At 44.5% G+C, this 26,164-nt stretch overlaps 1 protein-coding gene across 7 annotated transcripts in view; it reads right to left on the bottom strand.

The window, feature by feature from the left end:
- The window catches only part of GREB1L (GREB1 like retinoic acid receptor coactivator), a 257,957-nt gene that overhangs the window by 7,006 nt on the left and 224,787 nt on the right, over positions 1-26,164 (bottom strand). For 3 of the 7 annotated variants that reach the window (XM_072735060.1, XM_072735064.1, XM_072735062.1), the window contains 13 exons: positions 25,710-25,843; positions 22,588-22,927; positions 17,785-17,900; positions 17,136-17,380; positions 14,033-14,610; positions 13,783-13,885; positions 10,940-11,095; positions 10,514-10,653; positions 8,117-8,278; positions 7,753-7,960; positions 2,892-3,057; positions 1,737-1,964; positions 687-828 (listed from right to left, as the gene is read on the bottom strand). In XM_072735060.1, coding sequence (XP_072591161.1) covers positions 687-828; positions 1,737-1,964; positions 2,892-3,057; positions 7,753-7,960; positions 8,117-8,278; positions 10,514-10,653; positions 10,940-11,095; positions 13,783-13,885; positions 14,033-14,610; positions 17,136-17,380; positions 17,785-17,900; positions 22,588-22,927; positions 25,710-25,843 — 2,718 coding nt within the window. Of the gene's footprint in view, positions 1-686; positions 829-1,736; positions 1,965-2,891; positions 3,058-7,581; positions 7,961-8,116; positions 8,279-10,513; positions 10,654-10,939; positions 11,096-13,782; positions 13,886-14,032; positions 14,611-17,135; positions 17,381-17,784; positions 17,901-22,587; positions 22,928-25,709; positions 25,844-26,164 lie in introns of those variants that run through there. The other 4 variants (XM_072735063.1, XM_072735065.1, XM_072735066.1 and 1 more) reach the window with 4 other exon arrangements.

Here is a 26,164-nt window from a genome sequence, read left to right as displayed (position 1 = left end):
AGCACAGTGACAGGGGCAAGACTCAAATGTCAGTCTGTCATTTTTAGGTTCTCAAGTTTTTTACCTTAGGAATAGGTGGGGTCTAACCTAACACATGACAAGGGCAGGAGAAAATGAAATGTAGGCTTCTTTGAAAGTTACTGCATTTAGTGACATTGTGAGGACCGTCAGGAAACCTTTCACAGTGCTGCTGAATACAGACGGCTTACATCCCATCCCATCAGATCCAAAAAACAAAAGCAAAGAGAGGTTTCTTTTTTTTTTTTTTTTCAAAGAGAGGTTTCTAAGCTCCACTGGGAATTCACATGTTATAAATGATTAGATACCAGTAAATCTCTTAACAGGTATTGATTAGTATTACTTTCTTTAAAAAGAAAAAAAAAATCTAGCAAAGGACCAGACAAGCATCTTAATTTCTCATGTATTACAGGATGTGAAAATGTTAAGATATGATGGAATTGGTAAGCCTCTAAAGAAAGGTAGATCTGTTGACTTTTCAAATCTTAAGTTTTGCTCTGGATGAATCCTTAGGGGAATGAGACTGCAAACTTGGCATTAAGAACTGACTCCCTTGTGTTACTTCCCTTTCCAGTCAAGTGATAAGTGCTTAATGCCTAATAACAGATAACGGGTATTAGTAAGAAATTGTCTTCCTCTCAACAGTAGAATCAAGCTTGCAAACTTACCATGATCTTTGGTTTAATGATAAAGTCCCTTTGCCCTCCAACCTGAACATGTTTCTTCATGAGACTGAAGTTATTAAAGCGGCAGATGAGCAGCCCACTACTGTTTGTTCTCAGGTTAAAGTCAACATCTTCACAGAAATACCTAAATCATAATCACAAGGATAGGTCTCTGACTACCATACACACAACAGCTGTTAGGAGACAGACTCACATAGAATCAACCTTTCCTTCTCCCAGAGCTGGCCCTCTTAACACTGGCCTGTGAATCTCCTGAGTTGGGCATTACAGTCCTTAAAAGAAGGAGAAAGTGAGATGGCTTTGGCTGCAGATATTCCAAGGGGCCTTAGGTGTTCCTGAACTGAAACAGGACTGCATAGTCTATATACTTGTGGGACCGGAATGCAGAGGTGCTCCCAGTGTTAAAATCCTGGCTGCAAACAGGATGAAACATCTGCCAAATTTAAAAGACGTGAAATAGCTACAGGATATTCTGATGACTACAGGGTTAGGGGTTGACAATAAGACAGACTTTATGGTCCTGACATTAATTGCTTGGCCATCTCGGATTTTCTAGGATGGGGATTTTATTTATTCAGGAGGCAAGACCAGGGCTAGCCTGCTCATTCCTACCTGCTGGCTTCGCCCTAAAGGATCTAGATCTCTGGAATTTACTAACATTCAGGGAAAGGGGTTAACTTCTGAATTCTGAGGATGAAAGAGTTCACCTTCAGTGGCATATGGGTCCACATGCTGTTTGTGTCGACGTAATAGTTTTTGTCCGGGTTTTAGTTCTTGTTGAATGATGGGATAGCTAAAATATGTTTTCTAAGTATGTTGTGTTGTAATTTCTATTATTTTAAGGGTCTGGGTCCGTTTAAGGAATTATAAAGGGGGCACTTTGGGGCTTGTGATACCCACTCTCCCTCCTTTTCCATAAAAAAAGAGATCGTTTTTCAAAGACCAGAATCAGAGAATAGACACATTATAGGGGTTAGGGCAGAAGCAATCAGTAGATGGCAGGCTTACTTCCCTCCAGGAGGCCTGACTTACCTGTTAAAGTCATACTGCACATTCTGAGTCAGGTCTATGTTAAGGAGAATAAAGTCATGCACATGGCACCTAGAAAATGGGGCTTTTAGGCTCTGAGAAGTCAGCTTGCTGCTCCATTTCTGTATGCCCAGGATTGCATAGTGGATGATTTTTGGTGTTGCTTCAATATGCTGCAAGACACTCTTCAAGGACACATTCTTACTGGAAACTCCTGCTTCCATGGGCTGGCTATGAAATATCAAGTTAGTTTAAATAAGAGGTCAGTATTACTGAAGAGAGGGTCTTTTATGAAGGGCTAATGCTACTATACAGTTTCAGTATCTGTAAAGGACGGATTTAGCTGGTTTACTTTATATTAGCCTGGAATAGAAAATAATGTCAAGCCTAGTTTTCATGCTGCCTATCACTGCTACTTCAGCAAGCTGCCCTTCAGGATGCAGGAACTGCATCACCAGAGATGGGGCTTATCACATTCAGGCAGAGAAAGCCTGCCCATCTCAAAATGAATAACGAACAGGGCGTTCCCAAAGAGGGAGCCAGAGGTTGAAAACACATGGATATACCTCCCACTGTGGTGATTATGGCATAATAAAGGCCTATTTGAAAACATCACTGGCTTCATATCCACAAGTGGAAACAGACACAGTGCGTGAGCTGGAAGTGTGTCAGTAGGGGCGCTACTAGTATTTTGGGGCCATGTATTGCATAAGACTTCTCAGGTTTAGCATCCCCTGGTCCTCAGACCCTGTTCACTGCCCCAGAAAGGAGAACCACTGATGTTGGTCCAACCCTAATCTTAAAGGTGACAGAACTGAGGCAGAGATGAAATAAATTTCCCTTTTCATCCAGGTAGTTACAAAGCAGAGCTGGGGTAAAAAAGCAGGTCTGATTCAGAAGCCAGTGGACTTTCTAGTGCCTTACAACAGACTTTATAGCAAGCCTAAGCCACGATGCAGAAATAGTCCAGGAATTAATGGCACACTGAATATCTAAATTTTAAAAAAGGTGCTAGTGAAGGTAGTCTCCTGGATAATTGTTTTGCTCTGGAAAGTTATTCCTCTCTCATTTACTTCCATGCATAACTGTAGCCACGGAAAAGATCTCCCTTAGAGCATTGGTCATACTCCCCTAGAACTGGTTGGCAAGTCCCACTACCTGCTCTGATCTTGAACACTGTGAATGTTCCACAGAACACAGGAGTCGTCCATCACAACAATGAAAGGCCAGACACACTGGCGCTTAACTCCCAGTTCTTCCAGGCGGTTCCTCTCCAGTTCCAGATTGTGATAGGACAGCTCCTTAATGAGAAACCTGGCAGCACCTGGAAGGCAGCATAACCACAGCTGTACAGTCTTCACTCTGGCTTGACCCAAAGCCCCCAGACAGCTGCTCACATTCTTTACACAGGCATGCCTGTTCACATGACCATGCAGGGTGGGAGGGACAACCAGTTGTTCAGAGCAGTGTTTCTCAAACGAGTAAAAATGAGAACCACTGAAGCAGTCTGTTTAAAATGCTGATTCCTGGAACCCATGATGGGTCTGATGAAGGGCCACAAACCTGAGCAGTCTTTGATGATGCAGATGATTCATGAACTACACTTTGAGGGGTACTGAAAGAATCCAGTTTCTCTGATGGGACAAAGGATACCACATCAAGGAAACACTTATTACTGCTTAGTTCCTTTTGCAGTCATGATAAGACATGTTCTCAGTCTTCGAAGCAGCCACTTGCCTGTCCTGCTGTAGGAAGTAGCCAGGGTGGCAGTACGTGGGCGTGCTGCTTATACTAATGTACCCCCTGCTTTAAGATACTTTTAGGAGATTGACAGCAATGTCTTCTTTGAGGAAGATTCTGGAAACCGGCATCCTTTTCCTGGATGGCTTTTTTGCAACAGGCAGTATGGTATAGTAAAAGACCAGAGCCAAGCTGCCTACATTTAAATCCTGATTCTACCACTTTCTAGCTGTGTGACAATGAAAAAGTAAACTCCCCTATGCCTTGGCTTCTCCAGTTGTAAGAAGACATGATAATGTCCACTTCACAGGATTGTTGTGTGGTGCTCAGGACAGTGCCTAATATGTGGTAAGTACAAGGTTTTAGAGATTATTAAGATGATGATCATCAGATCCATTCATGTTGTTGCAAATGGCAAGATTTCATTCTTTTTATGACTGAACCATATTCTGTCGTGTGTGTGTGTGTGTGTGTGTGTGTGTGTGTATAATTTTCATCTATTGATGGACACTTAGCGTTATTTATAATAGTCAAATTATGGAAGTAGCCTAAGTCCAATAAGTCAGTCAGAGAAAGACAAACACCATACTTGTAGGTAGAATTTAAGAAACAAAATGAATGAATGAAGAAGAAAAAAAAGACAAACCAAAAAACAGACTTAACTAAAGAGAACAAACAGATGGTTACAGAGAAAGGGAGGTGGAGATTGGGTGAAATAGGTGAAGGGAATTAAGAATGCACTTATCTTGATGAGCACTGAGTAATATATGGAATTGTTGAATCACTATATTGTACACCTAAGATAAATATAATACCATATGTTAACTACACTAGAATCAGGATTTAAAAAAAAAAACAGATAATCGTTATCACAAACAAATTTTACAAGTGGGCCATCCAAAAATGAAACAAAATGTACGTAATGAAATGAAGAGGATAAAATTATTAAATCTATGGAGGAACCAGAAAAGCAGTTTGAGCAGATCAGGGGTACTATTAGGGATTTAGGGAAATCTACCTTCCAAGAGTATGTGTATAATACTTTGTATTCTCAAAATATGAGAGGCCTACAACTAACACCGTAATGGTAAAGACTGAAAGCTTTTCCTCTAAGCTAAGAACAAGACAAGGATGCCTACCATTACCATTTCTGTTTAACACAGTACTGGAAAACTTAGCCAGAGTGATTATGCAAGAAAAAGAAATAAGGCACTCAGGTTGGAAAGGAAGAAGTAAAATTATCTGTAGGCAGCATGTCTTTATATGTATGTAGAAAGCCATAAAGATCACACACAAACTGTTAGAAATAATAAAAGTGAATTTGCCAAAGTTGCATATACAAAACTAAAAAAAATCAGTTGTGTCTCTATACACTAACAATAATCTAAAAGGAAAAATTAAAACCATTCCATTTACAGTTGCATCAAAAAGAATAAAATGCTTAGGAATAAACGTTTAATCATATACATGAAAGACCTGTACGTGAAAAAGTACAAAACATTGCTGAAAGAAAATAAAGATGATACAAGTAAATGGAAAGACGTCCATATTCATAGATTGGAAGATGCAATATTGTTGAGATGTCAATATTACCCAAAGTAATCTGCAGATTTAATGCAGTCCCCAAGATCTTAATGATACGCATGTGTGCAGAAATTTTTTAAAAAATCCATCCTTAAATTCATATGGAATCTTAAGGGACCCTCAATAGCCAAAGCAACCTTGAAAAAGAACAAAGTTGGGAGGTCTCACAGCTGGCTGATTTCAAAACCTACCATAAAATGACAGTTATCAAAACTTATACAGTGGGATAAGAGTACAGAGCCCATCAGTATGCCCTTGTGGTTTTGGCCCAGCCCTAAGGGCCTGTATGGTCAAATGATTTTTGACAGTTTCTTCAACAGATGGTATTAGAAAACCTGGATATTCACATGCAAAAGAATGAGGCTGGATCTTTACCTTACACTACCTAAAACTAAAATGGATCAAAGATCTAAATGCAAGAGCTAAAACCATAAAACTTAGAAGAAAACAGACAAAAAACTTGCTGTTGTATGTAGCAAAGATGTGTTAGGACACCAAGAGCACAGCCAACAAGAAAAAAACTGGACTGCATCAAAATCTCAAATTTCTGAGCAAAGGATGAGAGAAAACATTTTCAAATCATTAGAAGTATAAGATCGAGAACATATAAAGAACTTCCATAAGTCAACAACAAAACTAAACAGGGAAAGGACTGAATAGACTGTCTAATGTAAATCTACAAATGGCCAAGAAGCATATGACAAAATGCTCAACATCACTAATCATTAGGGAAATGCAAATCACATCACAGGAAGATAGCATCTCCTGTGCATTAGGATGGCTACTATCAAAAAATAAGCAAACAAAAAATTTTCCCCAAACTCAAGACAAAAATCAGAAAATGTTTATTGCTAAGGATGTGAAAAAACATTTTGCGTTGTTGGTAGGAATGTAAAATGATACAGCCATTATGGAAAACAGTATGTCAGTTCCTCAAAAAAATAAAAACAGAATTACCAAATGATTCAGCAATTCCACTTCTGAGTATATACTCAAAAGAATTGAAATCTGGGTTCTTGAGGAGATACTTGCACATCTATGTTCATAGCAGCATTATTCACAAGTGTCCCATCAGTGGATGAATGGATAAAGAAAATGTGTAATATTACTCAGCCTTAAAATTAGGAAGGAAATTCTGACCATGCATGACGTAGATGAACCTTAAGAACATTTTGCTTAGTGAAATAAGCCAGGCACAAAAGGACAAATACTGTATGATCAAGCTCACACAAGGTACCTCAAGTAGTCAAATTCAGAAAGACAGAAAGAACGGTCTTTGCCAGCCAAAGGGGGATAGAAGGGGTTAATCTTCAATGATGTGGAGTTTCAGTTTTGCAAAATGAAGAGAGTTCTGGAGATTAGTTGCAAAACAATGTGAATATGTTGAATGCTACTGAACTGTACACTTAAAAATGGCTAAGATGGTAAATTTGATGTTCCGTTTTTTTACAAATAAATAATTTGCATGTATTTCATTTTCATATATGTTAGTTTCTCCTCAAATTATTACAAAATGACAAAACTGGCAGCAAATCTAGTCAGATCTGTGATGAGGAAATTCACCTCAGGATCGGTAAGGCACAGAAGGGGGTAATTTGAGGATCATTCACATGGAAAAATACTTGAGTTAGTTTGGGGATATGTGGTTTTGGAGAGGACAGAGAACCAGAAATATGTAAAAACTTTAATTCACTTGACATAAAGTGATAAACATGGAAAACTGTATTCAAAACCAGTTTTTGAATGAATTTTTATCCCTTATTAAGGCTAAAGTTTAAGGACATGAAAAGAAAGGGAAGGGAGAACAAGAAGAGAAGACACTTTAAACGGAAGGAAGGGAGAGAGATGGACAGATCAGCAGAGGGATAGACAGAGTAGGGGGTGGGGAGGAAAGGGGAGGCCCTGGAGAGGAGGAGTGTAGATTGAGAGAAACTACTTAGGTCTCATCTGCATTTGCTCTGGTTCTGGGCTGGATGTTCCTATTTCCCTCTAATGTGTCAATTAGCAGCTTTTATCTTCAGCGCTTCCGGGACTGCACGGGGTCAGACACCCACAGGAGCAGATGGGGAAGAGCCACCATGCATGCAGGAAGTGCCCAGACACACCTCTGAATCCAACTGGAGGTTCCCTGCCTCCCACAGCTCTGTCACGTGCTCAGATAACCATGTGCCCCTTTCCTGACTCAAGGGCCCATTGCTCTTAATCTCCATGGAGAAAGGCAGGAAAGACTTCTTCCAGGCGCTTTTAAGAAGACCGCCATAGGCCGTAATGATGCTTCCAATTTCTGGTTGTACAGAACCAACCCCCTTGGAACTTGACGTGTGCCTTTAAAATGATTAGCAGGGCCTTGGGCACACCTCCAGTTCCCTCCCGACCACAGTGAACCGCTGGCTCCCTTCCTCCTCACTGTTCCATTCCTGCTGTGGTGGGTGCAGCCCCGGAACACTGGGAGGAACCCGAAACCCTGCCCGGGCACTCTACACCAAGGACTTTTTCAGTCACTAGCCCTCAGAAGTTAGCAATTCTGAAAAACTGCAGATAAGGAAAAGGAAAACTCAAATTTAAAGAACCACCAAAAGTCCTTTGGTCAGGAGGACAAGACTTCAGAGGCAGGAGAACCTTTGACAGTTTCATGTCTGGGAAATGGAGTTCACTATCTCTCTCCACCCCTCCCTGCGTCCCAGGGGCCCCTTACCCACGCCTGCGTTATTGAACATGCCAGGAAGCACCAGCATGATGTGGTTGGGCCAGTACTTGCGGTACAGTGGCATCTCATATTCTTTGACCACCAGAAGATGCAGGTGGCTGATGCCCTCCATGGCGTGAAAAAGGTTTAGGAGTCCATGCTCATGGCGACCACTGGAAGGAGTGAAAATAGGGCTCTTGACTGCATTCAAATTCTGCTGAAAGGGAAAAAGAAAAGGAAAAAAAAAAAAAAAGAACCAGAGACCAAAACGGGAAATTAAAACCGTTAGATTTGAGAAGTTTAGAGAACCTGATCTAGTACCTTGGGCCCATCAGTCTGAAAGCAGCATTAGCACCCAGACACTGTCACCCACCTTGTCTGAAACCAGCGGCAGCCGCATGCTCTCCAGGTGTTTGCCCTGCTTGCTGAAGACAAAATGACTCTCTTTGGATTTGGGAATGATGAAATAGAGCTGCACCTCCTCTCCCAGCATAGAGGAAGAGAATGTGAATGCATGAAGGGTGGAGTCAGACATCTGTATTTGTAAAGAAGAAAGGAAGGAGATGTAAGCAAACTTCTAGACCACCTGTTAAGGTTGTTTTTGAGGTAGGCAAACTAACCTGAACATGCACATGCCACCAGACCAGGCTGTGCCTATAACGTCAAGAGTTGGAAAGGCAAACACTTCATCCTTTAGTAGCCACCACTGACCTGAGAGCCAAGCATCTTGCCCCTACATAGCCTCTCTGCGGGTAGAGAAGTTTCTGTTGCTTGGCACTGTCTTTGGGTTCCTCATGTTCTTAGAACTACTACTGCTCAATCTTACGCAGAGGTTGAATATCCCTATGAGATGTCCTGCTCTCTGAACATTTTCAAAGGTGCCCAGTTATAGGGGGGAAATTACTTCCATCTAAATGGATCAGGCTAAGTGAATATCATTTTTCTAAGTAAAATATTACGGCCAACATCGCTAAAATGCCTCTGTGGCCCCACCTTTCCTGGTTATAGTAGAAGCTGAAGAAGTTTGAACAGCCACTTAGCCTAGAACTTTTCCAGGAAAAGACCATTTAACTTATTGAAACCAAATACAAATCTAACTTATTTTTAAAACTGCCAGAAAGTTGGGGTACCTGGCTGGCTCAGTCAGTAGAGCATGACTTGATTTTTGGAGCCACGAGTTCAAGCCCCAAGTTGGGTGTAGAGCTTGAAAAAAAAAAAGTAAATTCTTTTTGCAATGAAGTTCACATGCTCGGGGTGCTGGGTGGCTCAGTTGGTTAAGTGTTTTGTTTGTTTCAGGTCATAATCTCAGAGTTGTGGGATGGAGCCCCATTAGGGCTCTGTGTTCAGCATGGAGCCTGCTTGGGATTCTGTGCCTTCCACTCCCTCTGCACCCCCCCCCCCCCCGAAAATAAGTACATCTTTAAAAAAATAATGGAGTTCACATGCTCTCTCAGTAACCCAGCTCAGTGAATAATTATATAAAAGTCTTTATGTGCTTTATAGTACAGATAGTATTTGGCTTTATTGAAAGGATAGCATCAATTTTCAGCAGCAGCTAGAATTCAGGTAGATTTCCCAATAGTTTTAACCTAAATATTACATTTCATAGGAAAATAGTATTGTTATTCTTCCCTTAAATTCTAGTTCATTCTGCTTGTGCACAAGTGTGAGATTACTTATATTACATTCTATGATTACAATCACAGAAACTATATAAACAGGATTTTTTATGTTTTCTAAAATCTTATGATTTATAGACCAGGAACTTGGTCTATAAATATATAGACCAATATATAATATCTTCTTATATTTTGTAAAGCATTGTGAGTGGATTATAAACTAGCCCACCCAAAATTTTCGGAACATCAAGAAAACAAATGGGACAAAGAAAAGTAACTTGTATTAGAAGAGCAGGATGACCAATCCAGTTTTTCAGTATATCCCTTCTAGCACCTTGTGGGACCTGGTCCTCCAGAGCAGAAAGCAAGTTTGGGGTTGGGGGAAGTCCAATCAGCATGTCCTACAGGAAGGAAGAGTTGTTCTAGTTGTTCAGAATCAAGTCATAAAAATCAAGAAGCTAACGTGGGAGACAGCTATATAGAACTTATCCCCCACGTAGGCTCTGGATTCCTGTCATCTGCTCCCTTCCTCACCTTTTGTGTTTACAGATGCTCTGGCCAGAAAGAAACCAAAGACTGGGGTATTGGCTCACCTTCTGTGTTCCTACCTCTCACATCTCTCTAAATTAAAGATCAATATTGACTCTTGACTCCTCTTTATGCCTATGGATCGAAACCACTCCGCACTGGAGTAAGAAGAGGACTCAGTCCTGGCAAATCAGCAGACCTGTTCACGGTTCAAAGGGCACACACCCTATGGATTTGTTAGACAAGGGGCACCATTTTTGTCAACAACACAAAGGCAGTGGTGGTGGTGGGGGGAGATCCTTTCACCAAATATACCATAATATCTAGTTTTTTTTCAGGATCACAATGGCTAACCTAAACATGACACATGTAACCATTTTGATGAAGTGACTTCAGAAACAAAAACTCAAGGTTCTTTCTCTTCCTTCTCCTCCCCCTGCCCACAATCCGAATAAGCTAAGAAGTCATTTTAATTAATTGCTTCACACATTTTGCTCACCAGTGACTGGCTCCGTCTCATAAATCAGGTCGCCTCTATCTAGGGCCTGAAATCGGAAGCCTAATTTTTCACATCTTACAAGAAAATCCACGTTAGGTAACAGGCAAGGACAAGGGGGCCACACCTGGGCAGCAGAGGTGAAGTCCATGTACTGGTGGCACTGCTCGCAGTGGTGGAAAGTGTTGTAGGCCGCATACTTGGTCAGCATCATGGACACGGTTCCTCGTTTCCTGGGCTCCTCGGCTTTGGAATCCTTTATTGCTTCTGCGTATAAAGGGGCAAAAAAAACCTTGCCATGTTATGCATGGAGCCCCTACTCCAGAAAGTCCCCGACTCCCCGAAAGGCTCTTCCATGGATTCTGTAAATTTATGCCCTGAAAGTCAGGTATGAAAAGTAACAGGTGATAAATACATGTGTGAGAAGAGAAAAGTAGAGAGGAGCATCCTTTAAACTCTCTCACCATGAAACTGCCCCACGCTTCCTGCCTCGATGTAGCTGCCCCTCGACCTCGACCTTCAGAGAGGCCCACCTCGCTCTGCTTGCACTGACCTTGTTTGACCCCTGCCAGCTTCTCTGTATACACCAGGCTCATCAAACTGTACTTGGGATCGTGTACACTGACGTCAAAGGGCATTTTACTGAAGCTCTCGATGTCCGGCCAGGGCTCCCCCTCTGACTGGCTGACTTCACTGCTTTCGCTGTGATCTGGGGCAAGAAGAAAGTGCGCAGAGCAGGTACACTGGCTGGCCTCCCAGCCTCCCTCCCAGGTGTCAGCGCGAGAGGTTTTATGAAACATGAATCCCAGATGGGTGGACAAAGGCATTTCTGAAAAATGATCTCCCATGTCCCAGGGCAGAGGGGCCCCCAGAATTATCCCTGCAGGCCCATGCTGGGAGGGATTCCCTGGCCCCAACGTTAACCTCTACACATCTGGTCGACACACCCCACCTCCCGACCTATGGGATCAACTAGTCTCCCAGCTGCCCAAATCACCTTAAAAGCTTATTTAGTTTTGGGTGACCTAAATTCTTAACAGTTTTAGCTGCAGGGTTTTACGATACTGACAGCCTAAGAGATTTTAGGGATGCATTGAGCAAGATTCCCAGTGTCTGCTGCATAAGAATCACCTAGGAGCTTGTAAAAAAAAAAAATCCCTGTGCTTAGGCCACCACCCCCACAATCTCCTTTAGTACCCAGACACCTATCATTTAAAGCTGCTTAAGTGGCTCCAATTTGCAGTAGCCCTAGGTCTGAATCCAGGCTGCCCCTCACTACTTCACACCTGCAGGCACTGCCATCAGCTTCCAGGGACCCTGGGTTATTGTAAGGATTCCGTTGAAAGTGCTTAGTGGCAGGCTCATGGTGGGTGTCCAATAGAGAATATTTATTGATATTGATAAAATTCATAAGATCCAAAAGCTTAAGACAACTTTCCAAGGGAGAAAAAGAAAAGCTTAAAAAAAAAAAAAAAAAGAAGCCTAAAGATTACAAGTACAGCTACTATAAAACTCTTTTTAAAAATATAAAAATCTGGGGCACCTGGGTGGCTCAGTGGTTGAGTTTTTGGCTCAGGTCATGATCCCAGGGTCCGGGGATCAAGTCTCACATCAGGCTCCCTGCGGGAAGCCTGCCTCTCCTTTGCCTATGGCTCTGCCTCCCTCTCTAGGTCTCTCATGAATAAAAAAAAAAAAAAATTAAAAAAAATACCCAAAGCTTGGGGCACCTGGGTGGCTCAGTGGTTGAGCATCTGCCTTCAGCTCAGGTCATGGTCCCAGGCTCCCTGCTCAATGAGGAGTTGTCTTCTCCGTCTGTCCCCCCAGCCCCTGCTGCTGGTGCTCACACTCTCTTAAATAAAATCTTTAAAAAATAAAACCCAAAGCTTATTCTAGTTTTTTTTTAAGATTTTATTTATTTATTCATAGACACAGAGAGGCAGAGACACAGGGAGAGGGGCTTCCATGCAGGGAGCCCGATGTGGGACTCGATCCCAGGTCTCCAGGATCACACCCCAGGCTGCACGCGGCGCCAAACCGCTGCGCCACCAGGGCTGCCCTAGTTTTTTTTTTTTTTTTTTTTTTAATACTGTCATGTCTCTCCAGAGCACCATCATGTTCATCTGCACTAAAACCAGGTAGAAGGAATAGAGCCAAAGTAATAGGACTTGTCACTACACAGGCCAGGTTTGCCTGTGACACGTTCTCACACAGCTCATCACACAGAGTAAAGCCCAAGAGCAGTGCAGCAGGATCTGAGGAGAAAATTAAAGGTGCCATTCTCTTGAGCCCAGGGGCTTTGCGGGAAGGTTGGTGAGGTGACAGGTCCCTCATCTCTAGTCTGTCCAGCTCTGCCTTTGCCCCAGCTCTTGGTCCCAGCCTCCTCCAGGCAGCCCTGAGTGTTTCAAGGCCAACTTAGAGCTCTGGGTCCCCTGTGTGGTGGGCCTGGGTGTCTGGTGCAGCTCAGGTTGGGGACACCAACAAGAAGAGGCAATGGGAAGATGGGATTGTGTGTGTGTGTGTGATCATGAATATGAGCTGGCAAGGAGTGGAAATGGGGCTGAAAGTGATAATAAAATGATTAAATATGGCTGATTTTGCCCAGTCTTGCTCTGAACCCAACTAGTCCCTTGGGCGTGTCCCAGAGTAGGTCCAACTCTTTAGGGCAAGCAAGTGGGAGGAGATCCGAGGGCCAGTCTGACAGAAGATGCCAAAGCCTTTCCGTTTTCCAGACTCCTCCTCTCTGAGCGGCTCGGAAGAGCTTCCACCCGATGACCTCTGCTGCCCGCACCCCGTCCCCTCCAGCTCCGGCCACTGCTCCAGGCCGGGAAGCCGCAGTTTGGAGGCCACGCTGCCCTTAGCTACAGAGCTGGTGCAGGCCGGGCCCTGCTCACTCTCTGGCTCTGCTGGACCTTCCCACAGGTGACGGCTGGGGGGAAGGGCTGGAAGGGGGATCCAGGGGGAGGAATGGGAGATGGTCCTCCTAAAAGCCAGCGCCCACAGGCCTGTCAAGCACAGGCTCCTGCGTCTTACTGCGGACGTGAAGGGGTTTGCTTGTGGCGCTAGGTTTCGGGTCCGCACAAGGTTCTGATTTCAGGATAGTGACCCACAGACCTAGGTCAGAGCCCGCGGTTAAAACAGAAGCTCCGTCTGGGAAACCGGCGAGCATCAAACACACCCGGGAGCCTCAGCAGAACGCCGCCCATCGCCCATCTAAGCAACCAGTGCCGCCACTAGGGCTTTGGAAGAGGGCACGGCGAGGGGAGGCCCACAGCCGCGGGAGACTAGTGGCCACAGTGACGCCCCTGGCCTCGGGGTAGCCCCGCACGCCCGGCCCCGCGGAAAGCCGGGCGGTGTCGGCGTCTCCCATCCCTGCCCGCGCCCGGGGTCAGGACTCACCCGTGTTGATCTCCCCCTCATCATACACATCCACCTCCAGGAGCCTGATGAGCATGCGGAAGAGGATCCTAAGGAACTGTAAATAGGAGCCGGTCTTTCCCACCTGTCGGAAGGATTTTTAATTGGGGGGGAGGGGAAGAGAGGGAGGGAGAAGAGAGACGAGGTTTCACACCTGGGCTCGGGGGTCTCTCTGCCCCGAGAGGCCCGGGGGAGGCGCTCGCGGCTCGGGGCCCGGGGGCGGCCGGCCTACCTGGGGGGGGCCGGTGAGCAGCAGCCGCCGGGGGTGGCAGGTGCGCGCGCCCGAGGCGGGGTCGGGCTGGTTGCTGAAGTCGGCGTGGTGCTGCCGGGCCGAGGTCCACTGGCGGTAGTAGAGGGACTGCTCCTCGCTGCTCATGTCCTTGTGCAGCAGCGGCCGCAGGGCGCTCACCCAGGCCACGTCGGCGTGCGGCAGCAGCGAGGAGGACGCGGGCGGCTTGCCTCCCCGCGGCGCGCCCAGCAGGCTGTAGGCCGCCTTGGACAAGATCACGACCGGGGGCAGGGCGGCATGCAGGCCCCGGCAGCCACGGGGCGCCTGTCCCGGCCACGGCAGCGCGCGGGCGCCCGGCGGCGGCGGCGGCGGCGGCGGCTTGGCGGTGGAGCTGCTGGCCAGCGGCGGGCCCAGGGAGTCGCACTCCTGCTTCAGCGTCTCCCCGGCGCCCGCTGTGCCCGCGCACACCCCTTCGTCCAGCCCCACGCTGTTGGCCGGGCTCTGGAAGCCGGGCGGCAGGGACAGCTTCTGGGACTTGTCGGCCGTGCTCGAGGAGCTCACCCCGTTCTCCATGATGGAGCCTGAAAGAGGCCGGGCACAGCCATCAGCGGGGCTGGGTGCCCCTTCCCGGGCTCCCTCGCCTGCTTCCCGTCGCCTTCCCTGGGCGCAGCGTGCTCAGGGCGGCCTCGCGTCCTTTCCTACATCCTACCCCAGCCTTCGTGCCTAGTAAGGTTATTAACCTCTCCTCGGCCCTCATTTGGATCTGCCTTCGGAGCTATTCCAGGACCCTGACCCACGCAGGCTCCACGTTCAAGTCCTGTTCCAGGACACCTGCCTCCTCCTGGGGCCCGAGAGTCTCACACTTCTGGGCGTGGAGAGGTTCCCCAGGCTGTAGCCACTGCCACGGGTGCCCAAACCAGAGTGGGGAACGTCACCATGGGAAAGAGGCTGTAAGGCATCATCTATGCTCAGTGAGGTCTTGCTTTGTCCAGAGATCCCTGTGCATTTGGCCAAATCTTTTCAAATAGGTTTTCCTCTCGGACAGGTCAGCCGCTCTTCGGTTCATGGACAAACTAAAAGCTCCTATGTTCAGGACTGAAGGCCACCTCTGGGCTCAGAATGATGCTCACTCCCAGGCATGTGGGTCAAATCCCAACCTCAGGAGTGCCCAGAGGAAGAGTCAGTAACTGCAGGTTGTTGCTACCAAGTTACTGCACTTGCTCATCTGACTTGTGCGCCCTTCCATCCTGTATGAGAGCCTGCCTTTCCCCTCACAGCCCTAACCTTTAGAGCCTGCATACTTTGGGCAGTGAGCTGCCCCAAGGACCCTCAGAGGCAGCCCAAGGCTGAGGGATGTGTGCTCGGTGGTGGGAGCACAGGCAGGTCAGGTTGTTCTAGGAGGGAGGGAAACTCTAAGCAGCAGAAGGCCAGCCGTTAACCTGTGTGCCAGTTAATCAGAGCAAAGCCCAGGCTCTGTGAGCCTTAGGGAGCAGCTCTGGAAGGGCAGGGAAAGGGAGGGGTTCTGATTAAAAAGCCCCAGGAAGGAGAGAAACACCCCCTTGCATCTCCCTCGCTGATAACAATATCCAGAAACTTCCAGATGAGATAGTTCCCCTTCCCTTCTGTTTCTCTTTACTGTCCCTTACGCCTCTTGCCTTTATTCTGAACTGGTCTCTGAGAAACAACTGGGGAGCCTGGAGTGATGGGGTGAAAGAAGGTAGAACACTTGACCCCTGGCCAGCAGCTAAGCACACCCAGTAGAACACTCCTCATGTTCTTCCAGGCTGAGGGTCCCCATCAAGATAGTCCCTATCATCCCCAGAGACGACAGCCTCTTTGATTCCCACAGCCATCCAACAGCAGCTGCCAGGGTGGACAGACACACTAGTGCTGCTTTTGACCTGAAATTGTATGTGTGTCTGCATGTTTGTATTATGAAGACAAGAGGGGAGCTGGCTCTACTGACTGAGCCAGCTAGGCACCCTAGGGTTTTTTTTTTTTTTTAAGATTTTATTTATTTATTTGACAGAGAGAAAGAGAGAGCATGAAGAGTACATAAGCAAAGGGAAGGGGCAGAGAAAGAGGGGGAAGCAGACTCCCTGCTGAGCAGGGAGCCCAACCACTTTGGACTCGGGGCTCCATCCTAGGACTCTGAGATGAAGGCAGATGCTCAACTGACTGGGCCACACAGGCACACCTGGAGGTTTTAAATTTTTTTAAAGATTTAATTTATTTATTCATGAGAAACACAGAGAGAGAGAGAGAGAGAGAGGCAGAGACACAGAGGAAGAAGCAGGCTCCATGCAGGGAGCCTGACACGGGACTCGATCCTGGGTCTCCAGGATCACGCCCTGGGCCGAAGGTGGTGCTAAACCCCTGGGCCACCTGGGCTACTCCTGGGGGTTTTAATTTTTAACCTCTTCTCTATCCTTTGTTACATTCTCCAAGTTTTCTATGTTCAATTTTATTACTTTCCTAATCAGAAAAGAAATGGAAACAGTGCTGCATTTGCTGTACTATAATCAGAAGGTAGTTCATGCCAGGCACTGCCAGAAGCCGTACAGCAACTCTCTAGGAGAGGGACTGGCGAGCTGCCTGGTGGGTCCGCACAGCCAGTGGCCCCAAGTAGCCTTCGGTCTACAACACTTGCCATTAACTGCTTATAAAAGTTGTTCACTTATTTATTCACTCAAACTAGTAAATACCATGCCAGGTGCTAAGCCAATGAGCACAAACTTACAGCTTTTGGATCTAGAAGCAAAAGAAGGCGTTTCTGTAAATATCAGATGTATTGTATCCATGGGCGATTAAGGGTGAAAAAGACTAAATGGTGCAGGCTGGAGGTGATAAAATGTGTTTATTAAACTTTGCTTATTACCAAGCTCTTCATGGAATTGTTTACCCAGAGAAGTATTTTGTGGCTGTTCAACAGCTATGTTTTCCAAGTATCTCTCCCGGGGAACTGAGGTCTGGGCAGGATCCCCAAGTCACCCAAAGTTCCTCTGACATCCTTGAGGCATGTGAGTGCGTGCCTTTGCCTGCCCCAGGCCTGCCCACATCCTCACTCCTGCCTCACATCCCTAGAGACAGAAAAGGAAGCACTGACCTGAGGTTCCAGTGACAGCGCTGCTGTTGCTCTGTGGCCTCTCCAAGTCGATCAGCAGCTCATCAGCATCGTTTTCACTGGTGGTAGCTCTCTCCTGCTCCTTCCCACTAAGGTCCAGGGCAACCGCGGGGCCCCGGATGACCTCTTTAGAGACATAGCAGCATGCTAGACCCACCTCCTGCTCCAAGGCTGTGCGAGTTAAATAGCTTGAGTCGATGAGCCGGAGGTCACAGTACTTCAAAGACCTACACAGAAGTAATGACATTCTAGGTGAGTACATGTGGCCTTGACTCAAACCTCAGCTTTGTCACTCCTTCACTGTTGTGACCTCGCACTGGCCACATCCTTTTCGACACATCATCAAAATAAAACAGCCCTGGTTTGGGGCAGGTGATTTCCTCTCTGCCTGTCTGGCGGCCCTGCTTTGATGCAGAAACACTTCTCACTCTGGCTACCTTCCGGTCCCCAATTGCTAGGCAGTCTCTGGAGAATCAAAAGAGAGAGTCAAGGAAAGGTATGTGTTTTTCATCTGTGAGGAAAGCGATTCTCTTCTTCTTGGTGACTGAAATGGTTAAGCGTCAGCCAAATTTTAGACATATCAGCTTATCTGGGCAACTAATGAAAAACGAGACTGATTATCACATCGTACCTGGGAAAGGTTTCTCCAAGAGGATCTTTGCCAGTTAATATCACAATACAAGGCAGACCTTCTAAATCCTGGTATGTCCGAGGGGTCCACTCTTCTGGTTCATTTCCTCTCCAGGTCTGTAGAAAGGGACCCATATGATAAAATTAAAACTCCTTATTTAAGTTTCTACCTCTGAAAAGGTTTCTAGGTCCAGATTTTATATGCATTTGTGCCTCCAAATGGCTTCCTGTGTGTGTGTATGTGTACATATACTAAATTGCTACTAAAAAGCATAACAAAGCACTCTAGAAGAATGTGGCCTTAAGTTTTATCTCAGTAGGATAAAACAGGAGATCTTGGTGTCTATCATGCAATAGGCACACACAGGCCAAAGAAGCATACAATGTGTACTAACTGGGTTACACTACCCAGTGTAACTCAAGGCTCTTTTTTTTTTTTTTTTTTTTTTTGACTCAAGGCTCTTAAACACACTTTCTTTTCTTCATGAAAATTCAAGACAGTTGCAGTTACGAATGACTAATAAAAGCATCTCAACAAAACTCTGAAAACAGACATTTTCTCCAAGAAAATAATGACATTAGCTACTCTTGGTGGTTGTTCCGCACCCCCCGCCCCCACGATTGACTTTCAAAATAAATGACAAGTAATAGTTGGCTTAAGGCTCTCAAAAGTCTCTCTCAAGAAGGTTAACACTATAACCAAATCTGGACCAATAAGCAAACAGACAAACCATGTCCCTTACTTAGAAGAGTAATGCAGTTAGCTTATGATTTCACAAATAACTCTTAAGCATCAACTTCTGACACAGAGGAACACATATATACCCGTGTGTGTATATTTTCAATAAATGGAACGCCAATCAATGAGAAGAAAAAAAAAATCCCACCAACTTGAAAGATATTCAAAAGTGAAAAGATCTTATAGATTTTTATATTTTAGAGCAGAAAGAAAATAGACTACCTCTTAAGTGGATAAAGTGGTTTCTACCACGTTTTATAAGGTGTCTAGCATATCTAACTGTGCTCATAACAGCTTTCTAGTAGGAGTTATTATAGGAAATGAACTGACATTTCTAATACTGCTTTAGGGAAAAAGAATAAGAGGTGTTAGGAAATGCATACACTTTATTTTAAAATAGGTACTTCTTTTGCTAAACACAAAATGGGATGAGAAAAAATTTAACAGGCAAGAAATGATGTAATAGGATTTGATTCATGATTTGTTGGTGTCTAGATAAAACAGGCTTTAGAAATAAATATACCCATAATTATTCGAATAAAATGTATGTAATTTTTAAAATAGAAAGTGCTCTAACCTTATTGCCCAGTCTTCTATCATATACTTGGAAACTGATGGTCAATAAATGGATCTACATAGCTGTTTACAGACTGGAGAGACTTTTCTTATCTTAGAAAATCAATCTATCCAGGTGCCTGGGTGGCTCAGTGGGTTAAACATCTGACTCCTGATTTCAGCTCAGGTCTTGATCTCAGGGTCATGAGTTCAAGCCCTGCATTGGGCTCCATGCTGGGTGTGAAGACTACTTTAAAATAATTAATCTATCAAAAATATTCTTTAACTTTTAGAACAAAGATACCTACAAAAATTCAGTTTTTCATACATTGTCATGTCAGAGTGAATAATAACACTTTGATTTAAAGTAGACAATTCTGGGAACAGGAATCATTTTATTACATAACCTTTGCATTGAACTTATGGTGTTCCTGAATGAATTTTATCTCCCAGAAGCCATCCATTGGTCATGGTTCACAAAAAGTGAGGTTGTTATAATGATGGGATAAGGGACACTATGTTTTACTCTACAAAAAGATTTATTTTCAAGAGATTCAAATAATCTTTTTTTTTTTTTTTTAAATTTTTTATTTATTTATGATAGTCACAGAGAGAGAAAGAGAGGGAGGCAGAGACATAGGCAGAGGGAGAAGCAGGCTCCATGCACCGGGAGCCTGATGTGGGATTCGATCCTGGGTCTCCAGGATCACGCCCTGGGCCAAAGGCAGGCGCCAAACCGCTGTGCCACCCAGGGATCCCGAGATTCAAATAATCTTAAGTCTTGCTTTTACTCTTGACCAATCAGAAGCCATACCACTATAACATGCTTTTCTGTTCCTCTGCTAGTTCTGATGAATGATGGCTGTAGTTCTTGGATGGACGGACCATACCCTCAGGATGATTTCACTCCAGAGCACTTGAAACAATACAAAAGACTGGGTGGGTGGGCACTCAGTTCAAGGACAATATGGGCTCAAGGCCAAGGAAATCTGATGAAAGCTTCCAGGCCTTCTGGAATAACTGATTTATTTAGATTTAAGCCTTGTATCCTTCTAGAATGCTTGTCATCACTTATAAGTTAATCACAATACATTGCAGGATAATTAGAGGGAAACACAAAAATAAGGCCATTCAATGGAAGACAAGGCAGAGGATGTTAGGCAAGACCACAGATAAAAGGCACACCCACTCACCCATGCCATCCTGACAATGGTAAGGGAAGTTAGTAACTTAGAGATAAACATGTGAAGGGACATCTGGGTGACTCAGTCAGTTACGCCTTTGACTCTTGATTTTGGCTCAGCTCATGATATTAGGGTTGTGGGATTAAGACCAGGGTTGAACTTGCTCAGTGGGGAGTCTGCTTGAGGATTCTTTCCCTCTCCTTCTGCCCCTCCCCTTGCTCGTGTTCTCTCTCTCTCTCTCTCTCTCTCTCTCTCTCTCTCTCTGTCTCTGTCTCTCTCCCTCCCTCCCTCAATCAAATAAATACAATTAAATAAATCAAATAAATAAATCTTTAAAAAAAAGAAGGAAGGAAATGTGTGAAGCAGAAACCACCTGGTAAGTGGCAGTGTTGCTTAGGATGTGAACATTTCAATGGGATTTCATATTTTTACTTCCACACAAAGAAAGAGTTTAAACAGAATGGATTGATATGATCCAGTGGTTTTAAGAATATGTAAATCTCTTTTGTGTGATTGGTGCTTGGCAGCTACTGATAGATTTTGAGATATGACCATTTTGAAAATTAGTTGGGCCTCCCTTCACATATGGCATGCTCTCAGAACAGTGCTCACAAAGCAACTGCTGTCTAAAGGCCCTGAAGGTAATTCTGATGTGCTAGCAGCCAGTTAGGACTCTTGATCTCAGGGTTGTGGGTTCAAGCCCCACACTGAGTATAGAGATTACTTAAGGAAATTTAAAAAAAAAAAAAAAGAAAAAGAAAAAAGAAGAACCTCAAGTCTTTATTATGGTTTTCAAAGTTTGGCCCAGAGGGGTGAATTAATTAGGACCTACAGATTTATACTGACTTAGTGATCGGCACTTCTGAAGACTCTGAACAAATCACCTCAACAATAGATGGCTACAATTGACCAGTGTCATGGAAACCCAGAGAAGATTCTGCAGCCTCATATCCTCTTCAACCATTTCCCTGAATATTATTTGTCTTTCCAGATTCTTCAATCATTAGTATCATTTAAATTGTCTCAAGGCATACATCTCAATGAATTATACTGTAAGAAGAGTTTTAGGACTCTGATTTGTTATTTATCCTAGAAATCTTGGCAGTTATTTGTGAACATTATATCTACATATGAAAAATAAATGTTTCAGCTTTCACTAAATACAGGGTTTCTTTTATTATTTATTTGTTCCAGTTGCTTATCAACTAATATAAGATATTTTGTTTGTGTTTTGGATTATTCAGTTTAGGTTAGATGATAGGGTTCCATAAAACAGGCTTATGTTTGCAAAATGCTTTATGAACACTGAATAATATCCTCAGATTAGGGCTCTTTGAGATCAGACAGTCCAACTCTCCTTTTGCAGATGGGAAACTGCAGCCCAGAGGAAATGTGAAAATTCTTTTCATAAAATTTGTGCCCAACTTGATTTTCCTTAATCCAATTTAGCTCAGTATTTAGTGTGCAAGGTAGAGATACCATGTCGGTCTAACTCACACATATAGTACTTAGCTTGGTGTCATAACCATATATATGCTCAGCTATTCTATTAAATGCTTCCTAATGGCCTGGACATGTTAGATTATAAAAGTTCCCAGAAAAACCTGACCAGAGTATAAAGTAGGGAGTTATATTAGTTGATTCAGGAACTCTGCCCACCAGGAGGGGTTTAGGAAAAGCAGTCCTGCTGGCCATGCGAGGGGAGTGGGCTGTGCTCATGCACTAATCTCTCTTCAGGAGGCTTGGAGGAGTCAGACCAGCAAGCCTCGGGCAGGGTGTCAGAGCAAGTTCAACGAAGCAACAAACTCTTGGAGAGTCCACATGCAAGAGGGTGGGGAATAGCTCTATATGATTCCTAAAGATAGAACAGGATACTTTACCTACCGACTCTAGACCTGAACTGACAGGCTAGGTAGACAGAAAAGAATTCATGAATTATTGTCACTTAAAGGCGAACCCACAGAGGTCTGAGAGAACAGCTTACCTTTTTTTCTGAGAAAACAGATGGGCATGAGCTAGAGGCATCTTGAACAAGGTCAATAAACATGGGGTCAAATTGGGTCATCTCGTTTTTGCACCTGCAGTTGGAGAGCATAGAAGACCAACTGCAGGCACACACTAACAAAGGACTTGACAGATCTTAATAAACTGGCTCCAGTTAGGGAAATTTCCATGTCCCTTGGTTTAGCCTTAACACTGTCATGAAGTTAAAATCAACACATGTGCAAAACTGTCTTAAACTCAGGCCTCTGGCCCACCTACTTGGGATTCCTAGAAAACAGAAACAAATGGTATTTCAAAGGAGACATGTCTGACCAATGCTGACCTTTAATCGAGCCACAAAGTGAGTTGCAACACTGAGTTCAGAGGCAGGGTTCCCAAGGATGATCTCAAAGCGATACTGTAGCCCCAGCTTGTCGCGCACTTCCTGCAAGCGCTCCTTGGCCAACATCGCCAACTGCACGGAGGGCACCCTGATAATGAGCATGTGTCCCCTCCCACTTCGGGTTTTTCCTGGGGAGCTGATGAGGTCATCCATAATGCTGAGTGTTTCAGGTGTGCTGTGGTCTCGGAGTGACGCCATAGTAGTGAGAGCCATCAGAGCTTCTGAGTACTGTTGGATGAGAAGGTAGCAGCGGACGACCATGCTGTGCAGCCTGGGGTACCTTCAACAGAACACAGGGAGCTAGCACTTGGGCAGTAGGACAGGTTGGGACAGCAAGATCTTTGTGGGAGGAACACAGACCAAGCATGGTAGGAATGGGTTACTGATCAGTGGTGGGCTTGAGCCCTCATGTGACCTTGGAGCCCATATCACTAGAAGGAAAAGCAGAGCTTTCAACTCCTGTGAGTCACAACCTGTTGGGATAGGCACAGTAAGTTGAGGTTTAGGGATGGTCTAGCGACCCTAGCTTCTCAGAGTATGGTCTATGGACCAGCAGCACTGTCCAGTAACAGTGCAACCTGGGAGCTAGTTAAGAGTACCAACTTTCCCCATCCCAGATATCTGAATCATAACTCACATCCTGACAAGATTCCCAGGTAATTTGTATGCACATTAAATTTTGAGAAGCACTGATCTAGTTGGGTTATTTGTTAACAGAGGCATAATGGATCATCCCTGGATCCTAACCTCTCATTGGTGGCACTGAGTTAGAATGGTGGCGTTGTCAGCTTATTTCTCTGATACTTTAGACTACAGTAAAGAAAATTGAGACATTAGTATCATGCTTGCAAAGTATGAGACGTAAAAAATAATTGTTATTACTAATAATTGCTAATTTGAGGGTAGCCCCACAGATAGCAGTAACTGTATCTTCCCATAAAATGTGCCTTGGTGCCTGAGAAAACTTGCAGCTGCCTGGAGAAATAGCACCCCCCAGTGGTGGAGCCTCCTATCATCCGAGCCCTGCTGAGTCAAGGGAGCCTGGCAAGTAGGGGTGTCCTTGCCTCATCCCAACACCCACTGGTACTCCACCCCCACACAGTCTGGACTGCCAAGGAAGAGGATCACTTTGTTCAAATTGGCACTTTTTACAGCTACGGAGCAGGCAGGAAATTTATTTATGAGTTCTCAGAAAGCCAGGCCTGCTGGCAAAGAGGACCCCTTTGTAGGCATGAAGAGGTGCTGGCAAAATGAGGATGAGCCTGTGAACTTTCTTTCTGGTTGCCAGCTGGTAGCACAAGCAAGCGCCTAGCAGCTGGGTAGGCCATAGGGTGGTTCGCCTTTGTTCCACATTCTATTTAAGGTAAAACAAGTGGTCTGCCAGCCTTGCACAGAAAAGCCCAGGGTCAAATACCAGTTAGGGTCATCAAATGAATAGCGTGGCTTTTGAAGTACTTTAAAGTTGGCAAGGACCGTGGATGCCCTGGTTTTGACCACTCCCCCTTCCACCAGAAGGAGAGTGAGTTAAGTGGCTGAGAGAAACCTGGCTACTTGCCCAAGATCATGCAACTGGTCAGGGACAGAGCTGGGTCTAGACTCATTCAGGTCTCTGATAACATCTTACACTGTAAGGATATAGTAGATTAGGGAAAAGTGAAGAAATCCTTCAGTTCACTCAATCCTGGACCAGTTCTTCAAATGCTCAATAAATCTTAGCTATTATTAGCTTGAGTGACTGAGTTGGAAGAAGTGAGCACATAAGATCCATGTTTAAAGCTTAATGTGTTTTGATGAGCCAGGTAGGAAAGCCAAAGTTAGTACACACGGTAACTTTGATCTATAGGCTTTTAGATCTCACATTCTGAAAGAAGTATGTACTTAGAAGTGAATCATCTTCACAATCTGTTATATTTGTACTGAACTGTAATTGTTGTTTTGTAAGTATTACTGAAGTTGTGAGAGAAGTTGACAGGATTGACTCTGAATGATGCTACTGGAAGGCAGGGTACTTTCCAAGTTGGTGGATACAGCAGGTGGGTGGGAAACACTTAAAAGGGAGATTCATAGGACGATTTTGAAAACATAAGATCATATGTACTGTGGAAGGATTAATGTCACAGTTAAGTCTCCTTAAATCCAACAGCTGCAAAAATATAAAATCCTACTCTCAGGCCACTCCTTTTGTTGGTGCCGCATAATAACTCACTTAGCAAAGGTATAGAACAGGTTGTTAAATAGGTGGCTTATGATCAATTGGAGCCAATTTGAAGAATAAGAGCTACTAAAAATTACAATGTGCCTCATCAAAGAGTCCATCTCCCCCCATCACTGGAAGTTCAGACAGAAAATTGCAATGGAGGGTGGGTGGGCGGGGTGGGGACCCTATCAAATTACGTAAATTCTAATGGCTCTGTGATGCATCAAGTCTATAATTCGAGATCAGAGAGAAAAAAATAGGAAACACTTTACTCTTCTGGAGTTTGACCAGGATTTGGGGAATAAAAATAAAGCAAAGGAGACAGGGAAGTTATGATCTCTCAAGGTCAAGGATTGGAGGAGGCGCTGAACTCACTTCAATGACCTATTTGCTCCTAATTTTCTCCAGTCTACACTCCAAATCTTTCATAGTAAAGTTCAGTTTTTACTTAGTCATCTAAGGGTACATGCCTGTGGTGGATAGTGGGGAAAAGAGAAAAATGAAGAAGTATAGGGTGTATGGTGGGGAGGCCACACCTCAGAGGAATGGTCTTTAACCAGCAAATCCCACTGTCTATCTAATCCCCTGGTGGTAGCAGTAAAGCATGCTTGGAGATGCTGCAGAGCATGGAAAGTGGTTCTAAGTCCCACTTTCGGTCGCTAGTTTCCTTTTTGAGTCTCAGATGATCATAGAAAACCTATATGAGTAAAAGGTCATCTAAGGAGAGGCTATTTTAATTCTGCCTGTGCATGTCATCTGCACTGCTGGAGCTCCACCAAACCCCCTGTGACAATGACACACGAGACTTTCGGCTATTTTAGACACACAAGTGCAGCTAAAGTGAAAGCTGAAGGTCCTTACTTACCTCTCCAAGAGTGTATTCACCATTTTTTCAAAAGTCTCATCACATCTCAGAAGTGGGCTTGTGATTCCCCACTGTAGAGACTTACTGTATTCGTTCAAGCCGAAGTACAGCTTCTCTTGGCAGCTCATGTCCTCCTGATTCAAAATAGAGCCAAACCCAATGAGGAGAGGATACAATGTATCTTGTTTTCTAGGGGTGGGAAGAAATCCCTGCAATACGTTATTTCCTGGAAGGTTAAAAAATTGTGAATAAACAAGTGGGACTATATCAAACTAAAAAGCTTCTGCATAGCAAAAGAAGCCTCAATAAAATGAAAAGACAACCTATAGTACAGGAGAAATATTTGCAAATCATATATCTGATAAGGGATTAGTATCCAAAATATATTTTTAAAAACTCACATAACCCAATAGCAAAAAACCCAAACAATCAAAAATGGGCAGAGAAACTGAATA

This window comes from Vulpes vulpes, chromosome 13 (genome assembly GCF_048418805.1).
Source record: "Vulpes vulpes isolate BD-2025 chromosome 13, VulVul3, whole genome shotgun sequence".
Taxonomy (NCBI): domain Eukaryota; kingdom Metazoa; phylum Chordata; class Mammalia; order Carnivora; family Canidae; genus Vulpes; species Vulpes vulpes.
This window is presented reverse-complemented; position numbering and strand designations above follow the sequence as displayed.